This window comes from Oncorhynchus gorbuscha, unplaced genomic scaffold (genome assembly GCF_021184085.1).
Source record: "Oncorhynchus gorbuscha isolate QuinsamMale2020 ecotype Even-year unplaced genomic scaffold, OgorEven_v1.0 Un_scaffold_552, whole genome shotgun sequence".
In the NCBI taxonomy this organism is placed as follows: Eukaryota; Metazoa; Chordata; class Actinopteri; order Salmoniformes; family Salmonidae; genus Oncorhynchus; species Oncorhynchus gorbuscha.
Window position 1 is genome coordinate 249,201 of NW_025745383.1, and position 17,510 is coordinate 266,710.

Below are 17,510 nucleotides of genomic sequence, written 5' to 3' on the forward strand. Positions count from 1 at the left end.
AACCTAACTCTGCTGCCCTCTCTCTTTCTGAACACCTTCTCTTCACCCAATGGGAACCCATCCTAGACCCCAAACCTAACTCTGCTGCCCTCTCTCTTTCTGAACACCTTCTCTTCACCCAATGGGAACCCATCCTAGACCCCAAACCTAACTCTGCTGCCCTCTCTTGTTATGGCCAAAACCCTGCTTTAGCGTTGCCAGGTACCTCTACTCCTCCACTGTGTTTTTTAAATGAACCTCCTAAAAGCTACAACCAACAACTGATTGTTTACTCATTGCTGTTGCTCTACATTTCAGTCATTTAGCACCACACACTCTTATCCAGGGCAACGTTCAGGAGCAATTAAGGTTAAATGCCTTACTCAAGGGCACAGCGACAGATTTTTTTCACTTAGTCAGCTCTGGGATTCAAACCGGGCAACCTTTCAGTTGCTAGCCCAACACTCTTAACCGCTAGGCTACGTGCCTCCCTGAAATATCAACTCAAGGTGTCAACTCAGCATAGGTCCACGGTAAGGGATTGATCATTTACATTGACATCAATCAATCACCTCTAACCTCTAAAAACCTCTGCGCTCAACTCTGTGGAGACGTTGTGTTACTTGGATAGCCTTACCTCGGCCTATCACAAGTCACCAAACTAGTGATGCTGAAAAGACAATGTTGTTGTGTAAGGAGAGTCTGAACTGAGCAGCATAGTGTATGCATGGCTCTCCATTCAAATAGCATTCACAATGTGGCCCTATTGTAAACAGAGACTTCACTTCAGCAGCCATGAAGCCATCTTGATCAATCACCCTATTCTATTGATCACTGTGACTGTTACTTAACAATGACATCATGTGAAACATTGCAATGTAGCCGAATGTGGAATGTAGCTATTTCAAAATACTATTAGTTGGAAAGGCTTTGAATGCCATTATATCATCATGAAGGGACATTGAAGGAAATATGTATTTGCTATAAAGTGCATTATTTCCTGAGTTATAGTCAGACTAATAGTGGGATAGGCTATGCTGGGTAGCCTATGGTTTCTATGGCCCCATCTCTCTCTACCTCCCCATTCCTTCAATAATTTATTTCTCTGTGACTATTACAATGAATGTGTAGCTTTGTATTCATGTGGGCTGTGTAACTGTGACTGTCTTCAATAAACCAATTATACATTTTCAATCTCAATTTTACTCTCAACGTTCCAATGTACCCCTTCAGAGCATAAAACAAGAAAAGGTCTGCCCCTCGAGGGCGTGGTCTGGGGGGGAAGTCACATGATAGGAAAGATACATAAACAAATGTCACATGACTCGTGGCTGTTTTCCAAGATGGTGATTCCGGCGTATACACCGTTTGTGTTCCTCCTGTTATTATTTCAAAGCGGCGTTTGGGGCGTTCCCGTCTGTCAAACACCCCAAGAAAGTCCTACATGTGGATACAAGGTACGTCTATAGTTCCTATCCCTATTGTGGTGAATAAAAACGCAACTGAAACACTTAAACCGTGTATTGTATTGCAGCTTTGATGAACTTCTTCTTTAGCCGATTTCAAACCCATTCATATTCGTGTAGAGAACACAGTAGCAGAAGTTATATTCCTGGCACAACATATTTATACTTCCACTTAAAACGTGAAGTGCAAAGCTACAAATTCCATTCGATCTAGCCAGTCTGGCACTAAGTCTGGTCTTGCACTGTTTTCATTGGTGGTTTAATGAAATGACAATTCCAACTTTACAATGTTTATAAAGCTAAGTAGCCTCCGATATGCCTCTCTCCTCCCCATAACATTAGCCCACCAGCTAAAATCCATCATTATTTTCCCATCGTGTGTGCTACACATCCTAGTCATGTCATGCTACCAAGCCTGGGATGTTGAACGTGCATCTGGTTCCCCACACCCACGACGACGTCGGCTGGCTCAAGACCGTGGACCAATACTTTTATGGAGGTCTGTATCCCCCCACCCCCCACCCATCTATCATGTGGCTCACATCTACACACACAAACACACTCATAAACAGCTATGTCATAGGTCAAGGTGGTATAGTTCAAAGTTAAACTGACACATTGTTAAAACCATAGTTGTGAGGCTTTTATTATATTTGGTTATAGGCATACATAACACCTACAATAACCTAGAATCACATGGTTTTACATTTCAATCCTCATGACTGGGTGGATGTGAACCGCATGATAGATGTTGTATCGTGTGTGCATCTGTGTTATCACGTTTGTGTGTGTGTGTCTAACCTGTGTATGTAACCTGCCTGTCGTCGTTCCAGACCGTAATGACATCCAGCACGCAGGGGTGCAGTACATCCTGGATTCTGTGGTGGACCAGCTGCTGAAGAACCCTGACAGACGCTTCATCTACGTAGAGACGGCCTTCTTCTACCGCTGGTGGAAACAACAGACTGATGACATGCAGAACACTGTCAAACAGCTAGTCAATGAGGGTGAGGCCAGAGAGGGGTTATAGAGCCTGTCAGGAAGACGTGTCAGGAAGACGATATAAAGCGGGAGAGTTCACCTTCTACCGCTGGGGAAGGAGCCAGTCAGACAGCAGGTTAATGAGAGAAGGGATGTAGGTGTTATAGCAGTGTGATAAAGCATCTCTCTCACCTGAGTGTGGCTGCTATTGGTGGTGTTATTGAACAGATGTAAATTGCAATTCAGAGGTTATAAACAGTTATAACCCCTTTAACCTGTGATTAAGTCATATTACATTAAATACATCTTTATTGCTGTTATCACCTTTGTCCCTCCCTCCCTCCTTCCCCCTCCCTCCCTCCCTCCCTCCTCTCAGGGCGGTTGGAGTTTGTGAACGGGGGCTGGTGTATGAGTGACGAGGCGACCACCCACTACAGTGCAGTCATAGACCAGATGACCATGGGCCTGCGGTTCCTCAACGACACGTTCGGACACTGCGGTCGCCCCCGCGTCGCCTGGCACATCGACCCCTTCGGGCACGCCCGCGAGCACGCCTCCATGTTCGCACAGGTGAGGGTCGTATTCATTAGTGCTCCTTAATGTTTCTTATTACTGGTAGGTCCCTCCCTGTTTTGACCAGTTTGGTTCCTGCTGAATACAACCCACAATCTGCTGTCTTTTTTCTACCTCACAATATCCTCTCTGTCAGCCTTTCTCTGTCTATTCTTACCCGGGTAAATATCTTCCACTCCTTTTTTCCATCATGTCTTAATCCATTGTCGGAATAGATTTTGTACAACCATCCAAGACTCTCGCCTGTTGAAAGGTTGTCAGTGTCATAAGGTTCTTGTTGCTCCCAAGTTGGGAATAGAAGTGGGGCAATACAAATGTACTCTAAAGTTTTCCAAGTCAGAAATAACACGAGACGACATGAGTCTCCCTCATCTTTCCATTCAGTTCAAAGGTCAGAGGGATGATTAGAATCCGAACTGTGTTTATTGTATTGAATGGGTGGCAGGTAGCCTAGCGTTGGTCCAGTAACCTAAAGGCTGCTGGTTTGAATACCCGAACCCAGAAGGTAAAGCATTTAGAAGGCGCCATACTACCGTGGATGACCCTGTAAAACAACACATTTCACTGCACCTACCCGGTGTATGTGACAAGAAACCATGTTATCCTGTGTGTGTATTGTATTGACTGATGGTTCTGTCTGTTCTAGATGGGTTATGACGGCTTCTTCTTTGGTCGTCTGGACTACCAGGATCGTAACAGGAGGATGGTAGCCAGGGAACAGGAGATGTTGTGGAGGGCCAGCGAGAGCCTCACCCCCCCTATGGCTGACCTCTTCACTGGTACTGACCTTTCACCTTCAACCTCTAGCAATATAGCAACAGCTTCACGTAGTCGTTCCATTAGATATTTTCAATCCTGACCTCTCACCTATGAACCCTGACCCCTAGCACCCCAGTAGCCTAACCCAGCCCGCTCTCCTCCAGGTATCCTCCCTAACGGGTACAACCCTCCGGAGGGCTTCTGTTGGGACCAGTCATGTGACGATCCACCAATCAGGGACGACCCTGATCTGGAGGACTATAATGTTGACGATGTGGTGACCAGGTTCCTCCACATCGCACACGGACAGGTTAGAGATGAGACACACACATACAGGTCGGTCGGTCGGTCACACACACACGGACAGGTTAGAGATGAGACACACACATACAGGTCGGTCGGTCGGTCACACACACACACACAGGTTAGAGATGAGACACACACATACAGGTCTGTCGGTCGGTCACACACACACACACACAGGTTAGTCATAATAACACACACACTCTCTCTCTCTCCCTCCTCCCCTGCACCAGGCATTGGTGTATAAAACCAACCACATCATCATGACTATGGGGTCAGACTTCCAGTATGAGAACGCCAACCTGTGGTATAAGAACCTGGACAAGCTCATTCGCTACGTCAACCAGATGCAGAGTAACGGCTCTGAAGTCAACGTTCTCTACTCTACCCCCTCCTGTTACCTACAGGAGCTACACAGGACTAATCTCACATGGTACTATATTAACTATATGATTCTGTTAGAATACTAAACTATGTCTAGCTAGTTAGAGTAACGGCCTCTGAAGTCAACGTTCTCTACTCTACCCCCTCCTGTTACCTACAGGAGCTACACAGGACTAATCTCACATGGTACTATATTAACTATATGATTCTGTTAGAATACTAAACTATGTCTAGCTAGTTAGAGTAACGGCCTCTGAAGTCAACGTTCTCTACTCTACACCCTCCTGTTACCTACAGGAGCTACACAGGGCTAACCTCACATGGTACTATATTAACTATATGATTCTGTTAGAATACTAAACTATGTCTCGCTAGCTAGAGTAACGACCTCTGAAGTCAACGTTCTCTACTCTACACCCTCCTGTTACCTACAGGAGCTACACAGGGCTAATCTCACATGGTACTATACCACTATATTAACTATATGATTCTGTTAGAATACTAAACTATGTCTCGCTAGCTAGAGTAACGGCCTCTGAAGTCAACGTTCTCTCCCTCCTGCTACCTTAAATGATGTACAGGTCATTTAAATGTTTTCTCTTCTCTCTCTCACCCCCGACCCCCTGTCAGGCCTCTAAAAGGAGATGATTTCTTCCCCTATGCCGACTCAGCTCATGACTTCTGGACAGGATATTTCACCAGCCGTCCAGCCCTGAAACGCTATGAGAGGATCAGCAACAGCTACCTGCAGGTACACTACTCAAACCACAGACAATGGCTTAGCCTGAAAAGCTTTACACGCTGTGTTTGAGAGCCTCAAAGCCGTGATGTGTCATGGATAAGTTGTGACTGACTGACTGATCTACAAGTAATATTGAGCAGTTATTGATGATGTAAGGTGATTTGTAGATTGGTCAGTCTCGACTTGCCTTTAAAGTTGGCTTTATGTCGAACGCGGCCATTGATTCCTCCTCGTTGGAGGAGGAGGTAGAAGGGGAGGGACTTAGGGCCTCTTCTCCAATGAGCTTTCCAGAGGGAAGTGAGGAGTCATGGATTTGACAGCTTGTACACTTTTCATACAAAGCCACCAGACATTCACTCAGGGATGACAGTTCAGTCGCCCCACACTGAGGCCATGTCTGGAGACGTGGTTAATGCATTATTCTTCTCCTGGTTTCACAGGCGTGTAAACAGCTGGAGGTCCTTGGTGGCCCCATCTCAAGGAAAGGTCCCTTTGGAGCTGGAGACAGTGAGACCCTGAGTAAGTGTCTAGTGTACACACTTTCATCACATTCAAGTGCACTACTTCATCATCACTACATGAGTTGACTAAGACTAGTGGCAGTCAGACTCTGTTTCAATGTCCATACTAGCATCCTTCTTATTAATACTGGCATCCTTCTTATTAATACTGGCATCCTTCTTATTAATACTGGCATCCTTCTTATTGATACTGGCATCCTTCTTATTGATACTGGCATCCTTCTTATTGATACTGGCATCCTTCTTATTGATACTGGCATCCTTCTTATTGATACTGGCATCCTTCTTATTGATACTGGCATCCTTCTTATTGATACTGGCATCCTTCTTATTGATACTGGCATCCTTCTTATTGATACTGGCATCCTTCTTATTGATACTGGCATCCTTCTTATTGATACTGGCATCCTTATTGATATGGGCATCCTTCTTATTAATACGGGCATCCTTCTTATTAATACGGGCATCAGTCTTATTAATACTGGCATCCTTCTTATTGATACTGGCATCCTTCTGTATTGATACTGGCATCCTAAATGTAAATACTAAATTAATACTGGCATCCTTTGTATTAATAAGCTTATTTAGAGGACAGCAAGTTTGACAGGGAGTGTTCTGTGTTGTGATTGGTAGAGAAGGCCATGGCAGTGGCTCAGCATCACGACGCTGTATCCGGGACGGAAAAGCAACACGGCCAACGACTATTAGGAAACTGGCCAGATACACACTGCCAGGTACCTACCATGTGTGCCTGTTCTTTCTATTGATACATGCAGTCTCTCTTGTTAGATGAACTGTGTATGATTGACTCTCCACCTCTCTCTCCACTGTGTGGAGGACTATAAGACACAGACTAAATAAAGTATATCACTGTACAGTGTGTGGAGGACTATAAGACACAGACTAAATGAAGTATATTACTGTACAGTGTGTAACCTCTCTCTCTCTCCACTGTGTGGAGAACTATAAGACTAAATAAAGTATATTACTGTACAGTGTGTGTAACCTCTCTCATCCTCATTGTGTGGAGGACTATAAGACACAGACTAAATAAAGTATATTACTGTACAGTGTGTGTAACCTCTCTCATCCTCATTGTGTGGAGGACTATAAGACACAGACTAAATAAAGTATATTACTGTACAGTGTGTGGAGGACTATAAGACTAAATAAAGTATATCACTGTACAGTGTGTGTAACCTCTCTCTCCCCACTGTGTGGAGGACTATAAGACACAGACTAGATAAAGTGTATCACTGTACAGTGTGTGTAACCTCTCTCTCCCCACTGTGTGGAGGACTATAAGACACAGACTAAATAAAGTATATCACTGTACAGTGTGTGTAACCTCTCTCTCCACTGCGTGGAGGACTATAAGACACAGACTAAATGAAGTATATCACTGTACAGTGTCTGTAACCTCTCTCATCCCCACTGTGTGGAGGACTATAAGACACAGACTAAATGAAGTATATCACTGTACAGTGTGTGTAACCTCTCTCATCCCCACTGTGTGGAGGACTATAAGACTAAATAAAGTATATTACTGTACAGTGTGTGTAACCTCTCTCATCCTCATTGTGTGGAGGACTATAAGACACAGACTAAATAAAGTATATTACTGTACAGTGTGTGGAGGACTATAAGACTAAATAAAGTATATCACTGTACAGTGTGTGTAACCTCTCTCTCCCCACTGTGTGGAGGACTATAAGACACAGACTAAATAAAGTATATCACTGTACAGTGTGTGTAACCTCTCTCTCCACTGCGTGGAGGACTATAAGACACAGACTAAATGAAGTATATCACTGTACAGTGTCTGTAACCTCTCTCATCCCCACTGTGTGGAGGACTATAAGACACAGACTAAATGAAGTATATCACTGTACAGTGTGTGTAACCTCTCTCATCCCCACTGTGTGGAGGACTATAAGACTAAATAAAGTATATTACTGTACAGTGTGTGTAACCTCTCTCATCCTCATTGTGTGGAGGACTATAAGACACAGACTAAATAAAGTATATTACTGTACAGTGTGTGGAGGACTATAAGACTAAATAAAGTATATCACTGTACAGTGTGTGTAACCTCTCTCTCCCCACTGTGTGGAGGACTATAAGACACAGACTAAATCAAATCAAATTTCAAATCAAATGTATTTATATAGCCCTTCGTACATCAGCTGATATCTCAAAGTGCTGTACAGAAACCCAGCCTAAAACCCCAAACACCCCACAGAACATGACCAAGATGTTCAAATGTTCATAAATGACCAGCATGGTCAAATAATAATAAGGCAGAACAGTTGAAACTGGAGCAGCAGCACAGTCAGGTGGACTGGGGACAGCAAGGAGCCATCATGTCAGGTAGTCCTGGGGCACGGTCCTATCACCTGTACAGTGGGGTGGCCAGTCCTCTTCTGGCTGTGCCGGGTGGAGATTATAACAGAACGTGGCCAAGATGTTCAAATGTTCATAAATGACCAGCATGGTTGAATAATAGTAAGGCAGAACAGTTGAAACTGGAGCAGGAGCATGGCCAGGTGGACTGGGGACAGCAAGGAGTCCTCATGTCAGGTAGTCCTGGGACATGGTCCTAGGGCCCAGGCCAGTTGAAACTGGACAGCATGGCCAGGTGGACTGGGGACAGCAAGGAGTCATCATGTCAGGTAGTCCTGGGGCATGGTCCTAGGGCTCAGATCCTCCGAGAAATAGATTCACATAGGACAGGAGAAGTACTCCAGATAAACAAACTGACCCTAGCCCCCGACACATAAACTACTGCAGCATAAATACTGGAGGCTGAGACAGGAGGGGTCAGGAGACACTGTGGCCCCATCCGAGGACACCCCGGACAGGGCCAAACAGGAAGGATATAACCCCACCCACTTTGCCAAAGCACAGCCCCCACACCACTAGAGGGAAATCTTCAACCACCAACTTACCATCCTGAGACAAGGCCGAGTATAGCCCACAAAGATCTCCGACACCCAACCTGTGGGGGAACTATAGGCCGACCACAGTGAATCAACCCACCCAGATAAAGGGACGGCATGACTCAGCCCCCGTGGGTTAGAGGCAAAGAATCCCAGTGAAAAGAGGGGAACCGGCCAGGCAGAGACAGCAAGGGCGGTGCTCCAGAGCCTTTCCGTTCACCTTCCCACTCCTGGGCCAGACTACACTCAATCATATGACCCACTGAAGAGATGAGTCTTCAGTAAAGACTTAAAGGTTGAGACCGAGTTTGCGTCTCTGACATGGGTAGGCAGACCGTTCCAAAAAATGGAGCTCTATAGGAGAAAGCCCTGCCTCCAGCTGTTTGCTTAGAAATTCTAGGGACAATTAGGAGGCCTGCGTCTTGTGACCGTAGCGTACGTGTAGGTATGTACGGCAGGACCAAATCAGAGAGGTAGGTAGGAGCAAGCCCATGTAATGCTTTGTAGGTTAGCAGTAAAACCTTGAAATCAGCCCTTGCTTTGACAGGAAGCCAGTTTAGAGAGGCTAGCACTGGAGTAATATGATCAAATTTTTTGGTTCTAGTCAGGATTCTAGCAGCCGTATTTAGCACTAACTGAAGTTTATTTAGTGCTTTATCCGGGTAGCCGGAAAATAGAGCATTGCAGTAGTCTAACCTAGAAGTGACAAAAGCATGGATTAATTTTTCTGCATAATTTTTGGACAGAAAGTTTCTGACACAGAAAGTAAATGAAGTATATCACTGTACAGTGTCTGTAACCTCTCTCATCCCCACTGTGTGGAGGACTATAAGACACAGACTAAATGAAGTATATCACTGTACAGTGTGTGTAACCTCTCTCTCTCTCCACTGTGTGGAGGACTATAGGACACAGACTAAATAACACACACTGTACAGTGATATACTTTATCTCTCATCCCCACTGTGTGGAGGACTATAGGACACAGGCTAAAGTATATTACTGTACAGTGTATGTAACCTCTCTCATCCCCACTGTGTGGAGGACTATAAGACTAAATAAAGTATATTACTGTACAGTGTGTGTAACCTCTCTCTCCTCATTGTGTGGAGGACTATAAGACACAGACTAAATAAAGTATATTACTGTACAGTGTGTGTAACCTCTCTCATCCCCACTGTGTGGAGGACTATAAGACTAAATAAAGTATATTACTGTACAGTGTGTGTAACCTCTCTCTCTCCACTGTGTGGAGGACTATAGGACACAGACTAAATAAAGTATATTACTGTACAGTGTGTGTAACCTCTCTCTCTCCCCACTGTGTGGAGAACTATAGGACACAGACTAAATAAAGTATAACTGTACAGTGTGTGTTATCTCTCTCTCCACTGTGTGGAGGACTATAAGACACAGACTAAATAAAGTATATTACTGTACAGTGTGTGTAACCTCTCTCTCCCCACTGTGTGGAGGACTATAAGACAGACTAAAGTATATTACTGTACAGTGTGTGTAATCTCTCTCTCTCCACTCTGTGGAGGACTATAAGACAGACTAAAGTATATTACTGTACAGTGTGTGTAACCTCTCTCTCTCCACTGTGTGGAGGACTATAAGACACAGACTAAATGAAGTATATTACTGTACAGTGTGTATAACCTCTCTCTCCACTGTGTCGAGGACTAAAAGACACAGACTAAATAAAGTATATCACTGTACAGTGTGTGGAGGACTAAAAGACACAGACTAAATAAAGTATATCACTGTACAGTGTGTGGAGGACTATAAGACACAGACTAAATGAAGTATATTACTGTACAGTGTGTGTAACCTCTCTCTCCGCACTGTGTGGAGGACTATAAGACACAGACTAAATAAAGTATATCACTGTACAGTGTGTGGAGGACTATAGGACACAGACTAAATAAAGTATATCACTGTACAGTGTGTGTAACCTCTCTCTCCGCTGTGTGGAGGACTATAGGACACAGACTAAATAAAGTATATCACTGTACAGTGTGTGGAGGACTATAAGACACAGACTAAATAAAGTATATCACTGTACAGTGTGTGTAACCTCTCTCTCCCCACTGTGTGGAGGACTATAGGACACAGACTAAATAAAGTATATCACTGTACAGTGTGTGTAACCTCTCTCTCCCCACTGTGTGGAGGACTATAGGACACAGACTAAATAAAGTATATCACTGTACAGTGTGTGGAGGACTATAGGACACAGACTAAATAAAGTATATCACTGTACAGTGTGTGGAGGACTATAAGACACAGACTAAATAAAGTATATCACTGTACAGTGTGTGGAGGACTATAAGACACAGACTAAATAAAGTATATCACTGTACAGTGTGTGTAACCTCTCTCTCCCCACTGTCCCAGGTGTTGGTCAGTAACACTCTATCCTCTCTGAGTGGATCATCTGCTCCTCGTGTTTACTGTGAACACCTCAACATCAGTGTGTGTCCCCTCACAGAGACCAGCAAGAAGGTAACACTACATGGGCACACACACACACACACAATTCCTCTTTGGTTCCGTGAAGTTAAATTCCCCTCCTCTCTTTTTCCCTGTTTCTCTGTCAGTTCTCAGTGAACGTGTACAACCCTCTAGCTCGTCCAGTCAGTTGGCCAGTTAGACTGCCAGTCAACGGGACGGCCTACAGTATCTCAGATGCTAAGGGCAAGGCTGTGGACAGTCAGGTTGGTCTGTCTGTTCTGATAATGCTTGTCATATGTCGTTGTTCAATAACCTTTGTTATGTCAGTTATGTATCGTGTGTGTATTTGCGTTTTGTAAGAGTACCCCACTCTACCCCCCCAGGTGGTCCCAGTGTCCCAGGCCACAGCGGCGGTGCGACGGGGCAGGGGGTACGCTGCCAACGAGCTGTTGTTCCAGGTTCAGGCCCCTCCCCTGGGCTACAGCACCTACTCTGTCTCCCTGCTTCAGAACGGCCCTCCATCTCCTCCATCTCCACTGCCCAGGGCTCCCAAGGCTGTACAGAACAAGGTCTGGGTCTTATGGTTGGACACAAACGTACTTTCTACTATGAAAGCAAATATTTGATGTATTGATTTCATGTCATTAATGGAGACCAATATTCCAAAATGTACAATGTCTCTGTTAATGATGACATATCAATGTATAAAGTCAGTTGGAAAGGTGTTGTTTTATGTTTGGACAGTTTTGTATCTAGGTTTTTAGGTTTGGATGTCACCTGTTCTGTCACTTTGTGTCTCTTCTAGTTTCTCAGGGTGACCTTTGACCCAGAGACGGGTCTCCTCAGCAGCCTCAGTAACCTGGAGACACAACAGACTGTCAAACTGTCACAGAACTTCTACTGGTCCGTACTACTTACGCTCTCTCTACCCTTCCCTCTCTCTCTCTCCATTTCTCTCTACCCTTCTCTCTCTCTCTCCATTTCTCTCTACCTCTCCATTTCTCTCTACCTCTCCATTTCTCTCTACCCTTCTCTCTCTCTCTCTCTCTCTCTCTCTCTCTCTCTCTCTCTCTCTACCTCTCCATTTCTCTCTACCCTTCTCTCTCTCTCTCTCTCTCTCTCTCTCTCTCTCTACCTCTCCATTTCTCTCTACCCTTCTCTCTCTCTCTACCTCTCCATTTCTCTCTACCCTTCTCTCTCTCTCTCTCTCTACCTCTCCATTTCTCTCTACCCTTCTCTCTACCTCTCCATTTCTCTCTACCCTTCTCTCTCTCTCTCTCTACCTCTCCATTTCTCTCTACTCTTCCCTCGCTCTCTCTCTCTCCATTTCTCTCTACTCTTCCCTCTCTCTCTCTCTCTCCATTTCTCTCTACTCTTCCCTCTCTACCCTTCTCTTTCTCTACCTCTCCATTTCTCTCTACCCTTCCATTTCTCTCTACCACTCCTTCCTATTCTCTCTACCCTTCCATAATGATGTCTTTCTCTCCCCATCCTTCTTATTTACTCTCACTGTGTGCTAGCATTGTCACTTTGAGGGATTTTCTGTCATCTTTGTTCTGTGTATGTTTGTCCAGGTACAACGCCAGCGATGGTAACAACTCAGAGAGTATTCAGATGTCAGGGGCCTACATCTTCAGACCTAACACCTCTACCCCCTTCATCATCAGCAAGACGGCTAAGATAGAAACACTACAGGTACCTACTACATTCCACTTCATCTAGTCTCTTTATTTGAATGTGTTTCAATATAATTCAATATGCATGAGACCCACTAAACGTTCAAGAGATTCATTCCAGTCATCTCACAATTTCTAGTATCTGCCTTAACCCCCTTCTCCTGTCTTATTCCCCCTCTCCTCCTCCCCCTGCTCCCTCCTCCTCCCCCTCCCCCCTCCCTCTCCCCCCCTCACCCCCCCCCTCCCTCCCTCCCTCCTCCTCCTCCCCCCATCAGAATTCCGTGGTGCAGGAGGTGAGACAGTGGTTCAGTCCCTGGATCTCTCAGGTGGTCCGTCTCTACACAGACAGCAGGGCTCTGGAATTGGAGTGGACTGTCGGCCCGGTGCCTATAGGGTGAGGAAGGGGCTCAGAGCCACATGGGGCCTGGTCACAGATAATGCACTGGAAGGAGAATGGAGCGTTATTGAGACAGCCTGTGCATGTCTGGCAGAAGGAGTGAGTCTTTAAGACTAGAAAGTATTCCTGTACCATAGATTATAGTGTATCATGTTCTCTCTATCTGCCCCCCCCTTCTCTCTATCTGCACCCCCCCCTTCTCTCTATCTGTACCCCCTTCTCTCTATCTGCACCCCCCTTCTCTCTATCTGTACCCCCCTTCTCTCCACCTCCCCCATCAGTGATGACCTGGGTAAAGAGGTGATAAGTCGTCTAGACAGCAGCATCAACTCCTCTGGTGTCTTCTACACTGACTCTAATGGCAGAGAGGTGCTGCAGAGACGGTGAGGAACCTGTGTGTTTCCCAACTCTACGCATCAGTATGTGTTGATGATGGAGTACTGTATTCCAGTAGTGTGTTCAGACACACAGTATACACCCTAATGTGTTATATCTGTCTCTGACAGGAAAGACTACCGGCCCACGTGGAACCTGAGACAGTCTGAGCCAATTGCTGGCAACTACTATCCAATCAACTCTAGAGCTTACATTAAGGTGTGTCTCATTGGTCATAGACCCCGGTCGGACACTTCCTCTTCCTTCTCTCATGATCATGCACTTTCTTTTCCTCTTCCCACTTACAGTTCCTTTTTCTGTGGGAGCCTTCTGGTCCAAAACTCTTCGCTCTCCCTCCTGTTCTCTTCACTCTGTTTTACAAGTTCATGTGATATTATCTGACAATAGTAAATGTTGACTTCCACTGTGTGTGTGTGTGCAGGATGACAAGGACCAGCTGACTGTAGTGACGGACCGTTCTCAGGGAGGGGGCAGCATCCAGGATGGATCACTGGAGATCATGGTAACACACACACACTCTCTCACTGCTCTTTTTTCATGTGGTAGGATTTTGGCGTCAAAGACATCTTTTGTGTGTGTTTCACGTTTCACCTCTTTCCCCCGGCTTCACACCCTGTCTATCTTTATCACTGTCACATCTGACACACTCCATCCACACGACCCCCACAGCTCCACCGTAGGTTACTGTACGATGACGTCCGGGGTGTGGGTGAGCCCCTCAACGAGACGTCTGACATTTACCCAGAAGGCCTGGTGGTTCGTGGTCGCCACCTCCTCTCCCTCAGCCCCCCTGCCACGGCTGCTGACACACACCGCCCCCTAGCACAGGAAGTGGTACTGCAGCCTCTCATCACGTTCACCGACGGAGAGCTGCACCCGAGTACCAGGCTGGAGGTGAGAGAGAGCCCATCGCAAATGATTCTTTCCTCAAGTTCTCCTCCTTGCCTCTTTCTCAACCGTATTGGAGAAGGTTCAAGGTCCCGCCCCTCAGGCCTGCTTCAATGGATTTTGAGAGAGAGGCGAGGCATCTAGGAAAGGAGGGAGAGTGAAGGAGGCTGATTGAGGAAGTTATCAGCTCTGCAGATGAAATGTGTCACTTTGGACTATTGAAATGAACCCATCTTTGAACCCCCCACCTCAGTTCTCTGGGCTACAGGCAGTGCTGCCCCCTGCTGTTCACCTGTTGACAGTGTCTCAGTGGGACCAGGACACAGTGCTGCTCAGACTGGAGCATCAGTACCAAGCTTCAGAGAGCAAGGAGCATTCCCAGCCTGTTACTGTTAATCTGCAGGTTAGTGATATGTAATACTGTATATACACACACACCATACAGAGACTGGTTCTAAGGCTGGAGCACCAGCAGCAAGCCCAGGAGAGCATTCAGTCTCACTGTTAGGCTGCTGCTCAGACTGGAGCACCAGCAGCAAGCCCAGGAGAGCATTCAGTCTCACTGTTAGGTTAGTGGTAAACACACACACACAGTGCTGCTCAGACTGGAGCATCAGTATTGGGGAGAGCATTCAGTCTCACTGGAGAAACACACACAGCATTCAGTCTCACTGTTAGGTGGTTAGTGGTAAACACACACAGTGCTGCTCAGACTGTGGTAAACACACACAGCATCAGTATTGGACTATGGAGAGCATGCTGCTGCTCAGACTGCAGCATCAGTATTGGGCTGGAGCATTCAGTCTCACTGTTAGGTTAGTGGTAAACTGCTGCTCAGACTGGAGCATCAGGAGGAGAGCATTCAGTCTCACTGTTAGGTTAGTGGTAAACACACACAGTGCTGCTCAGACTGGAGCATCAGTATTGGGCTATGGAGAGCATTCAGTCTCACTGTTAGGTTAGTGGTAAACACACACACTGCTCAGTGCATCAGTATTGGGCTATGGAGAGCATTCAGTCTCACTGTTAGGTTAGTGGTAAACATGCTGCTCAGACTGGAGCATCAGTATTGGACTATGGAGAGCATTCAGTCTCACTGTTAGGTTAGTGGTAAACACACACAGTGCTGCTCAGACTGGAGCATCAGTATTGGGCTATGGAGAGCAAGATGAACTGTCAACCTACAGGTTCAGAACTCCCACACGTATGCATACGAGCCATAAACAAAGTGAAACCTTTCACTAATACCATACATTCCTGTCTCAACGTGATGTAACAACTGTTATTCACAAGTTAATTCATTTCAAACCGCTATGAAAACATGAAAGCAATGTAGATACTGACAGATGCTCTACTCTCCGTCAGTCACACACACTGCTCTCTCTGTAGAAGCTGTTCTCCACTCTGGACGTGCTGGGCGTGTCCGAGATGAACCTGTCAGCCAATCAGTGGAAGGATGAGATGACGCGTCTGGACTGGAAGGCGGAGTCAGGTACACATCACACAGGTGTAACAAATCAACTCTGCTTACTCAGCCCTCTAGGACGCGTGAAGACCGCTGACCTGCTTTAGTGTAGCAATTCCTTTGTTAATCCATTGTGGGGCTTGTTGCTCTGTTCATTGCACAGAGCTTGATGCCTGTTGTCTCCGTTTGCCTCAGGTGAGAAGCCCCTGCCGAAGAGAGGGGGAGACCCCTCTCTGTGGGAGGTGAACCTCAAGCCCATGGAGATACGCACCTTCCTGCTCCGTGTCAGGCAGAGATAGTCAATCACCAACCTCCGTTCCAGAACTAGCCAATGATCAATCCCTGTGGCTTAGCAACTATGAACTCACTGCCTTGATTGGATGTAAATCATTTGGAGTCTGAGTACATGAAGATGAATCAAATGAACAGGATTTCTTGTCATAATTGAGTTGACCGGAGTGGGTTTTAAATGAGCTCCTATAAAAGAGCTTCTTTGAAGCCGCTGAACAATCCCTTTATGTTGTCATTTTAGTGCCAATACCACAACCTTTCTGGTATTTTAGTGCCAATACCACAACCTTTCTGGTATTTTAGTGCCAATACCACAACCTTTCTGGTATTTTAGTGCCAATACCACAACCTTTCTGGTATTCTAGTGCCAATACCACAACCTTTCTGGTATTCTAGTGCCAATACCACAACCTTTCTGGTATTTTAGTGCCAATACCACAACCTTTCTGGTATTTTAGTGCCAATACCACAACCTTTCTGGTATTTTAGTGCCAATACCACAACCTTTCTGGTATTCTAGTGCCAATACCACAACCTTTCTGGTATTTTAGTGCCAATACCACAACCTTTCTGGTATTTTAGTTCCAATACCACAACCTTTCTGGTATTTTAGTGCCAATACCACAACCTTTCTGGTATTTTAGTGCCAATATCACAACCTTTCTGGTATTTTAGTGCCAATACCACAACCTTTCTGGTATTTTAGTGCCAATACCACAACCTTTCTGGTATTTTAGTGCCAATACCACAACCTTTCTGGTATTTTAGTGCCAATACCACAACCTTTCTGGTATTTTAGTGCCAATATCACAACCTTTCTGGTATTTTAGTGCCAATACCACAACCTTTCTGGTATTTTAGTGCCAATACCACAACCTTTCTGGTATTTTAGTGCCAATACCACAACCTTTCTGGTATTCTAGTGCCAATATCACAACCTTTCTGGTATTTCAAAGCCATTTCCCGTAACTACTTATTACTAAATCGTCATTGTCATTTGTTTCTAACATCAATAAACTAATCACACACACACCTGTTACCAATATATATGTTCTGATTCACATACTGGTGCACATTCTCTACATGCAAAGTGAATATATATATGTTCTGATTCTCATACTGGTGCACATTCTCTACATGCAGAGTGAATATATATATGTTCTGATTCTCATACTGGTGCACATTCTCTACATGCAAAGTGAATATATATATGTTCTGATTCACATTCTCTACATGCAAAGTGAATATATATATGTTCTGATTCACATTCTCTACATGCAAAGTGAATATATA

The 17,510-nt window shown here is 45.3% G+C and overlaps 2 protein-coding genes across 3 annotated transcripts in view; both read left to right on the plus strand.

Moving 5' to 3' along the window:
- Positions 1 to 68, plus strand: part of LOC124018626 (stonustoxin subunit beta-like) — a 10,946-nt gene extending 10,878 nt beyond the window's left edge. The window contains exon 7 of the mRNA XM_046333966.1: positions 1 to 68. This exon is cut by the window's left edge and continues 811 nt beyond it. The gene's annotated coding sequence lies outside the window, so the exon portion shown is untranslated.
- A 1,241-nt stretch (positions 69 to 1,309) lies between these two features.
- man2b1 (mannosidase, alpha, class 2B, member 1) lies at positions 1,310 to 17,249 on the plus strand. Of its 2 annotated transcripts, none has more exons than XM_046333959.1 (23): positions 1,310 to 1,436; positions 1,842 to 1,944; positions 2,279 to 2,452; positions 2,803 to 2,996; positions 3,646 to 3,778; positions 3,923 to 4,068; positions 4,295 to 4,494; positions 5,076 to 5,196; positions 5,628 to 5,706; positions 6,342 to 6,442; positions 11,048 to 11,155; positions 11,251 to 11,367; positions 11,488 to 11,673; positions 11,910 to 12,007; positions 12,679 to 12,799; positions 13,056 to 13,174; positions 13,459 to 13,560; positions 13,684 to 13,771; positions 13,995 to 14,075; positions 14,243 to 14,467; positions 14,715 to 14,864; positions 15,851 to 15,968; positions 16,122 to 17,249. In XM_046333959.1, exons 1-23 carry the CDS (start codon positions 1,323 to 1,325, stop codon positions 16,223 to 16,225), a joined length of 2,982 nt encoding a protein of 993 aa, XP_046189915.1. In that variant the 5' UTR covers positions 1,310 to 1,322; the 3' UTR covers positions 16,226 to 17,249. The 2 variants fall into 2 exon arrangements, with proteins under 2 accessions (XP_046189915.1, XP_046189916.1); XM_046333960.1 differs by having other exon boundaries at positions 15,851 to 15,953.
- The last annotated feature ends 261 nt before the right edge of the window (positions 17,250 to 17,510 follow it).